The sequence below is a fragment of the Neolamprologus brichardi genome, chromosome 18, assembly GCF_056152115.1.
Source record: "Neolamprologus brichardi isolate AB-2024 chromosome 18, ASM5615211v1, whole genome shotgun sequence".
Classification (NCBI taxonomy): Eukaryota; Metazoa; Chordata; class Actinopteri; order Cichliformes; family Cichlidae; genus Neolamprologus; species Neolamprologus brichardi.
In genome coordinates, this window is record NC_142121.1 from 24,716,678 (window position 1) to 24,726,898 (window position 10,221).

General features: G+C 38.7%; 1 protein-coding gene across 1 annotated transcript; it reads left to right on the forward strand.

Annotated features, from left to right (window-relative positions):
* The first annotated feature begins 1,480 nt into the window (after positions 1-1,480).
* map2k2b (mitogen-activated protein kinase kinase 2b) lies at positions 1,481-8,070 on the forward strand. Its single transcript, XM_006786645.3, has 11 exons — positions 1,481-2,368; positions 2,446-2,656; positions 2,798-2,944; positions 3,601-3,678; positions 3,972-4,023; positions 5,518-5,642; positions 5,909-6,122; positions 6,377-6,429; positions 6,538-6,599; positions 6,746-6,791; positions 6,992-8,070. The coding sequence occupies exons 1-11, from the start codon at positions 2,280-2,282 to the stop codon at positions 7,100-7,102; spliced, it is 1,188 nt and encodes a 395-aa protein (XP_006786708.1). The 5' UTR covers positions 1,481-2,279; the 3' UTR covers positions 7,103-8,070.
* The last annotated feature ends 2,151 nt before the right edge of the window (positions 8,071-10,221 follow it).

The window sequence follows — 10,221 nt, forward strand, 5'->3', positions numbered from 1 at the left end:
GACAAAAAATAAATTGTGTAGATGGTTTTGAAATAGATTTGCCTAATTTGATAAGTCTTCTTGTCTGTCCAGTTTTTGCTGATTTAGAAAAACACCCCTCATTTCATTATATTGTGCTAGGAAAATCAGATTTATTGAAACATGTGTAAAAATACATTCGGAATACAAAAATAGTTTGCACAATTGTAAAGAGCCTGAAAGTGGTACCGCCCTTATTTTTCAGTATGTCCTGAACTCTTTTAAGCTTTCTTAGGAATAGTTCTCCAGGGTTCTTGAACAAGATTCAAGCTCTTCTTTTTTTTTGTTGGCTGTATTTTGTTCTGTTCCCAGTGTTGTGGTCCAGATGAGGCAAATCCATCACTTCCAGTGTTCCACTAAAGACATGATTTTCAGATTGTGTTCATTTGTTTCTTCAATTTTTTTTCTCTGAAGAACACACTGCACACCATGCTGACATGCTGTGTTTGAGCTAATAACTCTTACAATGTGTAGACACTACACTGGTTTCAAAGTGCTTTTTTTGCTTCCATAATTCATAGGTCAGTGTTTAATGGCTTAATACCAATAAGCAGATACATAGTCTTCTGAAAATGGTCAGGTACAACGACTTGGCCAAACCTGAGTAAAAATCAACCAATGTCCAAAGAAAAAAAGAGGGTCTTTCGAAAGTCTGGAGAATTATTGACCATGATAACTTGAAAAAATAATAAAAATAAATAAATAAATACAAGAAAGGCTGGCAGTGTGGAAGGATGAAATAAAGAAATGAAGGCTGTCTTGAGACCTTCGCACGGTAATGTACATTGGTAATCCGAGAAAGAAGCGCAGTCACAATGGAAAGTCTCAGGCCTCCGTTTTGTGCTTCAGGTGATGGTTGAATGGATGAATTGTTAGCCAATCAAAACAGGCAGCTTGGCAAGGCTATAGAAGACTTTCAAGCAGTACCATCAGCTTCACGATTATTTATTTCTATAAATAAATATTTGAAAAGCCTGCATTCCGGATAATGTTCTAAAGAAATAAGTGTTATTAGTGCCTTCAAAGATAGATCCATATGTCTTTGAAGGCAGGTTAACAAATAGAAAGAACTTTAAATCTTTTGTTTTTTATTATTTTACAATATTTTTTACAACTTTGTTATTTCCCATTTTACAAAACAAAAGGCCCTCACAGCGTGTATTCGCTAAAGTCCTTTGTACAAAAGGTTGCACGTTTTAAAAAATGTAATGTAAATACACAAGTTGAGCGATAAAATAACATACGTTTTTTAAAAATCTAATTAAATTTAAATGATCAAATAACGAGACTAATTTACGGGGTTTGTTTAATTTTTTAATTTTTCCTTTTTTACTAAAGAGTTTCAATTCATTCGGCCATCTGTTTACGTATGCTTTGGTATCTGTTGGAAACATTGGTTGGAAGGGGGGTTGGAAGCTGCTCGCGCAGCTGTCTAAAATATCGCGAGATTGCTACTCTGGACTACTTAAGGCTCAGTCTCGACTGCACCGCGCCCCCGTGATCATCCCTGCTGAGGACACTAGATCCCGGTGTCTTCAGCAATAACACACCTACCCCGCTGAAAGAAGATATTGGGATAAAACAGCCAGTTAAGCTAATGTTTCTAACTTAAACAAAGGGGGAAGTCACCGGAAGAAAAGTGAACAAACATCCGCTTGCTTTCGACTCGCGTGAAATGTGCGGCTGTCACGCAACAGCTAGCAGATGAAGTTAGATAGCTAGCTAACGTGTAGGTGCTGATAGTTATGGCTTTAGCTTTGAAAATCTTTTTTTTTCCCTTTACGTTGTAGCTAGTTAATCCTCGATTAATTGGACATTTACATTTTGGTGCAAGTGCGGTGACCATTATGCTAGTTGTCGTGCTACGTCTACTCATCTAACACTAACCTAGCTAGCTAAGACTGGTGTTATATTACCGTATTTGTATTCATAATTTGATGTGTCGCTCTTCTTGTAGTAAATTAGATTTAAGCTGAGTCACAGGTTAAGCCGGCGTTGATTTGAAGACACAATTTAAGTAAGTTTAGCCAGGTTAACTGTCCTACCTGGTAACAGCTAAACAGAAAACGTCAAGTTATTGCAGATAACATATAGTCTACAAGACAGTGTTTGCCTATTATCTAACCTCCCAAATTTGCACGTGCTAATCACAAGCCCCTTGTCAGCAATTTCTAAATCATATAGATTACAGGATCTTATCATCTGTAGCTGAAGAGGAAAGTGTCGCTCAGTCCAAGTTCATATTTTACCCTCAAGTAAACATGGCTCCTAAAAAGAGACCAGTGCCCTTAAACATTGCTCCTGCTAGTGATGGATTATCCACCTCCACGAATACAGAGATTACATCTGAGTAAGTTGATCTGCTGAGTTAAAATTTTGCAGTTGTTTGAAAATATGTTATTCTAAACTATGTCTTAATTATATCAGGGCCAATTTAGAAGCACTGAAGAAAATACTGGCGGAGCTGGACCTGGATGAACAACAAAAGAAAAGATTAGAAGCTTTCCTTACCCAGAAGGCCAAGGTTGGCGAGCTGAAAGATGATGACTTCCATCGTATCTGCGAGCTGGGTGCAGGCAACGGAGGAGTGGTCAACAAGGAGTGCCACAAACCTTCAGGCATAATCATGGCCAGAAAAGTGAGCTTTTGCAATTATAAAACAAAAAGCTGCTGGGTCTTTTATACTTAATCTGGTGATAAAATGCTTGAGTTGATCTTTCTGGTCTTAGTGTTCACCCTTTGATACCCATTTAATATAACACCTTTCTTCTGTGTTTAGCTCATACATTTAGAAATAAAACCTGCAATAAGAAACCAGATCATCAGAGAGCTTCAGGTACTACACGAGTGTAATTCTCCCTACATTGTGGGTTTCTATGGAGCTTTTTACAGCGATGGAGAAATCAGCATCTGCATGGAACACATGGTAAGAGTTAAAAAATTGTATTCCAGTAGTGTTTTGATCCCAACAAAGATATCATCTTTTCTCTTATCTGTTGCTGAAGACTTATAGAGAGGACAACTGGATTAAAAAGTGTTTTTTACCCAAACAATCAAATGATGTTGTCTAAAATCCCTATCCATTTTGCCCAATGTCTTTGTAATTGAATTAATCTGGTGGGTGGGTGTGTGTGTGTATATGCGTGTATGCATATGCAGCAGTAATTTGTTGGAAGTGGGTTAATGAGGTACACAAACTGTGTTAATTCTTTACAGTATACACAAAAAGGATAGAATAATCTAGCAAGTCACTGGCTACATTAGTCGCCTTGAGTTCTTCTTTGCACCTGACAGTGCCTTCTTCCTTGTCCCAAGATATACACTCTCCATCTGATATACTTGTTCCTAATCATGCCAATTCTTGCCACTCTCAATGTACATCTCAGTTCAATCTTCAATTGAATTCCACCTCATTTTCATCATCAGCCCCTTACAGACGCAGGTCTGTTATTACTTTTGCGTAACTGTTTTTAAGAATCAATCTGTTGGCATTTTCATTTACTTTCTGATTACTCAGTCTTCAGTCTGCCTTCTGTTATTTTAGCACTCGTATCACAAGTTGCTGTAATCTCTCTGGTGTAGGATGGTGGCTCTCTGGATCAGGTGATGAAAGAAGCAAAGCGGATTCCTGAAGAGATTCTGGGCAAAGTCAGCATTGCTGTAAGTATATTATTTTTTGCTTTCATGTTCTAATGTGGTAGTAAGTGGTAGACATTAATGAAACAATGTAGTGTTTTAATTTAATTAATTGAGGCATTTAAAAACAACCAAACAATCACGTTCTGTCATAGTTATGTTATTATTTGTATTGAGATTAGGATCAAAATAACCATACTTGCTTTGCACAAGTGCATCTAAACACTTGTCACTCTTAGTTCTGTCATATTGTTTTCTGTAGCATCAAGCCTGTTTAGCGTCATTGACTTCCTTAATTTTTCTCCGTTTTGAAACAGGTTTTGAGAGGCCTTGCCTACCTAAGAGAAAAACATCAAATCATGCATAGAGGTATCAGCATTTTCATTACGTTTACGATTGTATCTTGAATAAGTGAGTTTCATCTGCAAGTATGATGTGGAGCAGTTTCTATTTACAGCCTAGTTTGATCTCAAGTGGGCCAGATCAGTAAAAGAACTGCATAATAACATCTTACGATAATGATCGTTGTGTGCGTGTATGTTTGTTCCCAACTCCTTCTAGACCCCGTTCATTATTAAACTGAATTAAACTTGCTATATACATTTTTTGGAACTAAACTATAGTGTTTTACTCTTTTTGACTGAAACAAGTTGTTGGGCTAGTAATATTTTCCATACAGATTCATTTGGGTATTAAAACTTTCATCACTTTTCCCAGAAAAGCAGTGTGGCTTGTTGAAAAAAAATGAGAATATTTATGATTTTACTACAACTTCAACACTTTGCAAAGCCATCCAGAGAAGGGCTGGGCCATATCATACCATTCACGGTAATACCGGTATAATGTTGGGCAACGATAAGAAAATAAAATATCGCGATAGAATATGGGTAAAACGCGCATGCGCAGTGCCTTTGTTTTCATACGCACATGGTGGCGACGGAGAATGAGAAAGGCGAAAGACAATCGTTGAATGAAACGGATGAACCAGAATTGGTTTGTAAAAATGCTGCAACTTCAGTGGTGGAACTGGTTTAGGTTTCGTCCGTCAGATAGAGAACAAAACACTATTTTTGGTAGAGCATGCTAGCGGTCCATCGTTATTACCGTGTTTTTTGGAAAATACGGCACACTTAAAATAAATCCTTTGATTTTTCTGAAAATCAACAGATTATAATCCCGTGTGCCTTATGTATGAATTCTGGTTGTGTTTACTGACCTCAAAACGATTTTATGTCGTACACGGCGCTTGAAAATCTGTCAAATGTTTTAGTACGACTTTGCTAAGCTACGAAGCCGCACCGCTTGATGGATTGTCGGAGCATTACGGCTATCGTAGGCAGGAGCCTCGCAGAGTGATACGTACTGTGATTCAACATAATATTACCGTATTGTGTGTGTGTATAACCTCTTTTTAAGTTTTGTGGATATTATACATGGTTATGCTGAGGATATGTCCGCCAATTTCCACTGGAAATGCCTTTTGGTTAAACTGTCAGCGAGGAATTTGCATTTGCACTGTTAAATTTTTATATAACTTTAATGCACATAAAAAAACAGCTGCTTGTTTAAGTGAAAATACATTGATGGGGTTTTTATGCACTAATAAAGTTGTGGAGTTGTAAAGTATTTTGTCTAGTGTCAAATATATCGTGAGTTATATCGTTATCGCAAATTTTCAAATGTATATCATGATAAATATTTTCGGTCATATCACCCTGCTCTAAATCAGAGGATCTTAGTGGATGGATCCTTTGGTGGGCTGATTCTGGGCCTCAGGCTGTTTGACATCCATAGTATAGAGATTCAGTTGGATAACATTTTCATGTAATTTTATAAGTAATAAAATGTCCTTTTTATTCTCAGATGTGAAACCCTCAAACATCCTGGTAAACTCACGCGGGGAGATCAAGCTGTGTGACTTTGGTGTGAGCGGGCAGCTCATTGACTCAATGGCCAATTCCTTTGTTGGGACAAGATCCTACATGTCGGTATGTTTGGGTCTGTTTATGAAACCTGTGTACAAGTTTGTTTTGCATCAATGTTCATGTAATGTGAGAATCTTTTTAACTCATTTTAGGTCAGTAACTTAAATAACAGGATTCTTTTCTGCTAATTTTGATGAAGAGATTTATCCACTGATATTTATTTAACTTGAGATTAATGCTTCAGCTGTTTGAACAGTATTCAACAGTTCCATATTACTATAATAAAGAACTGATGATTGTTTTGTGTGTTGTTTATGTTTGATGTCTAGCCTGAGAGATTGCAGGGGACTCATTACTCTGTGCAGTCTGATGTGTGGAGTATGGGCTTGTCCCTTGTAGAGCTGTCAGTTGGACGCTTTCCCATCCCCCCTCCAGATGCTAAGGAGCTGGAGGCCATATTTGGACGACCGATCTTGGATGATACACAGGGACAGACCCACAGCACATCCCCTAGACCCAGACCTCCGGGTAGACCTGTTAGTGGTAAGCTACACAATCATCTGTGTGTGTTTCAGGTGGCTGGCTGAAAGTGCAGTAGGCAAACCTTGCATGCAGACTGCTCCAAGTTTCCACATGAAATCATGTAACTTGCTGATATCAGTGAATTAGACACTCTGATTTATGAACCTGTCTGCTCCGTGATTGCTCGATGCCCCAAAGGAATGTTTGCCATGTTTTTAATTGAAGGTTTTTTTCTGATTGAGTTCTCACTTGTTTTGTTAAACTGACTTCCCCAGGCCACGGTCCGGTAATGGCTATCTTTGAACTACTAGACTACATTGTCAATGAGGTAAGATTACAAGAAGTTATCCAAAGCAGCATTTATTGTCAACCACGTAAAATCACGAAGGAGTCGCTTTCTGCTGTTTATACTACAACATTTTCTTTTAACTTTAAGCCACCGCCTAAACTACCCCATGGAGTATTCACCCCTGATTTTCAGGATTTTGTGACCAAGTGGTAGGACATTTTAAAACTCAACATATTGCTCACCTTTCCTCACTTACACATGTTAAGCATCAAGTAGCATGACAAGTAATAGTGACATAACATTGGATTACACGTTTACTAACTTGATGGATGATCTTGATCTTCTTTGTGTCCAGTCTCATCAAAAATCCAGCAGACAGGGCTGACTTAAAAATGTTAATGGTAAGTGTCCATTTGACTTTAAGTTCCCTATTTTTTTTAAAACAGATTATCACAAAGTAAAATATGTGACAGGCCTAAATCACTATGTCATTTTTATAGTAAAAAACTTCTCAACTAAACCGGCAGTGCTGTTTAACTTGATAGCAACTATATATTTAGTCAGCTGAGTTAGTGTGTTGTTAATATTTGTGCTTTTTCAGAACCACACGTTTATCAAGCGGTCTGAAGCAGAGGAGGTGGATTTCGCTGGGTGGCTTTGTAAAACAATGGGACTGAACCAACCCAGCACTCCCACACGCACTGCAGATTGAGCTATGTATAGTCACTCAGACATTATGTAAAAACATGAAGACACTGCTGCCTAAAACTGTACATTCAGATATACTGTACACACCTTGTGTGACACATCCTCCCTCAGGTGGATCCGTAAAAGCTTCATCTTCAAATCAGCTCTATTGATATTTTATCACATAATTCACATCCCAGGATAGATACTTAAACAATGCACACAAATGATTGTTGGAAGTGTTGACAGCATAGAGTATTAGAGATTTATTCCGTTCAGGATTTTGACTCATTAAGCCACATATCTGGGCCACTGCTGCACTATTATTATTTTTTATTTATTTTTTTGCCCCCAGTAGCTTTCTGACATACAGCAGATCGTACACATACTGTATAGAATTATAAAAGACTTACTTGGAAAGGTTCATAAAACAGAACAAAAGAAATAACCAATATTTGTAATTTCATCCCCAGCCCCCCTAAATCCAATGTAGTTTTCCAGCTTTCTTGTCTGAAATTTTCTGAAGTGCTCTGAGGCTTACGCTGTTTTCACACATGCACTGGAAAATGTTGAAAGAATCCAGTGTGGATACTCACCCAGTTGCTATGTATGGTCCCCCTTACATGCGGCTCCGCTGGGTAATGTCCAATTAAGGGCTGCAGTGCATGTTTGAAAACAGCATTACAGTACAAGTATGTCAATCCCAGTTATTACAATCATGGCTAGGCTTTGTGTGTCTACAGAAAAATATACTTATGAGTTTCTTTATATGTCTGTTATGCAAATACACTGAGAAATTTAAGGATTAGCTTATTTTACTGAACAGGTTGCGCGCATCTGAGATGTTTCTGAAGTTTCTTGCTTTTCTTAACATGGCAGATTTCTACAAATTTTGAGATGTCTTGAGGTGAAGCACAATGTTTCATGCTTTACAGCATGACCCTCATGTCAAAGCCAAAAATAATAAAAAAGTGTTTTTACAAACGTTAAAAATAGTCTGTTCTCTGTTGCCTCTCTGTTATAGGGTTATGTTTTGTGTTGTTTTGTTTTTAAAGTTAAACATCTCTGCATTTTCCTTCTGCAGGTTTCGTATGTTTAGTAAAAGACTTCCTTTGCAAATCCTAGAAATTCAGCCCTGGGCAGATTCTGCTTTTAAGACGGCTGCTTTTATCCGTTGAATGAACTCCATCATGGCTCAATGGGCATTGTCAGCTTAAACAAATTATCTTTTTTTTGTATACCCTCTAATGTAAACAACAGGATGTGGATTGGCCATGTGCATCCTGCGTTAGGGCATTTTGACTTTGTGTCCTGTCACCACCAGTTTAAAAACATAGATTGGGGTAAATTCTTCAGAAACTTGATAAATCACAATGCTTCGGAGATGAATAAATGGTATGCACTGTGACTTCCAAGCATGATGGCTTCATTTACTGAAATATCGCATCTGTCTTACACTTGTTTTACCAGAAGGGGGAAGCATATTGGGTGCATAGTGCTGAGGACCTCCTGAACAAATACTAAAAAATAAAGTATAAGATATAGTAGTCTTCATATCTAAATATATCTGGGCTGAGAGATGCATTGTGAGGGCACTTCTGCTACCAAGTTAACGTTTGCATAATTGAATAAAGCTTAAGCTTGATATTGACCTGAACCACTACCAGGTGAAGAAAAAAAAAAATCCCCCCTCCCTTCCCTCTTATTTTGCACGGACAATGAAAAACTATCTAGTGTTGATTAAGCGCCTTCTTTTAAATGGGTGTCAACTTGCAGGATTAAAATGTAAGACACTGAAGTGTGAGAACGATACAGTGTTGCAGTATGCGGGGTGGCTAAGTGTTGACGGGAGGGGGACTAATGCAGCATAAAAACAGCAAAGTCTGCAGTCATTAATATGCAAATATGCAAATGAGAGGGTAATTAAGATTGGGCGTTTGTCAGTGGCTCTTTGATTGCTAATGAATTCCAATCTGCAAGAAAGGGGGAGGGGATGATGAGCTAAAAATTAGGAAAAAGAACAGGATGACATTGTGCTCCTCTCTCTTTCATACAAAAATAAGGAAACGAGTGCAGCATGAAGGCTTTTACCAAACATTGCAGTTTTTTTTAGCTTGCGTCAGATACTTAAAAGGCCGTCGCTGTTGAAAACGTGAAAGATACCTCTCACTAGAAACGCTGGAGCTAAAAAATCAGTTTCAGCACGAGCAAACATCTCAGAAAAATGGGGAGGGGAGCGTGTGCCAACGACAATTAACCATTCACGCCGTCGGTGAGCAGTCAGCATGGCAGGCTTGAGCCACCGCAGGAAGGTAGAATGATTTCTGCTCATTAAGAGTGATGGGGCTGACCCCTGTTGAGAGATGCTCAGGTATCTTGGTGGGGGATGTGCACTGCCAGCATGGTGTGTGTCACAAACAGTGTTATTTTGGCAAATGGGGACCTGCAGTTCACACACGAGCACACACACACACACACTGCTGTTATTGCTGTTTCAGTGGTCCCCTGACACTTGTACGTCTTCCTCTCTGTGGCATGTGAAATGAAAGGACGTATACGTAAAATAAAAACAAATTAGAAGAGAATAATAGTGTAAGACAGCTGCTCAAAAGGTGTAATGAGCATCAAAATGCTACCACTTTATATATTTCAGTCGGCTACAGCTATGATGCTGTGTCACACAAAAAAATCCCACTAAAAATCTGGATGAATCTTCTGTCAGTGAATCTAATCAGCAGTGTGATGTTCGGGTTTATTTTTTTTTGGGGGGGGGGGGGGGGGGGTTGTGTGTGTGTGTCTTACTAAATTCTTGAAACAGGATTACAAGTACAAGAGCTCAAGCTAATCTATTTGAAATGGTGTGTTAGCAGCTGATCAGAGTTTTGCTCTGTTTGCAGCATGAAAGACTGTGTTTGTGTGTGTGTTAGGAGAGGGGGGGCTGTATTTTTTACAGGAAACAGGAAACCAGAAGTCATAACAGGATGCCCCAGGTTTTGATACTGTACCTGATGCGTGGGTGGCTGCATGGGGGTAACCCATTTACAAAGCCTTAGAGCCTGTGACTAGAAGAAGAAGAAAGGGCCCAGGAAAGAGTAGGTGGTGAGGAGGGTATACGCTTTGGGGTTAGGAAAATGGAGTTCCACT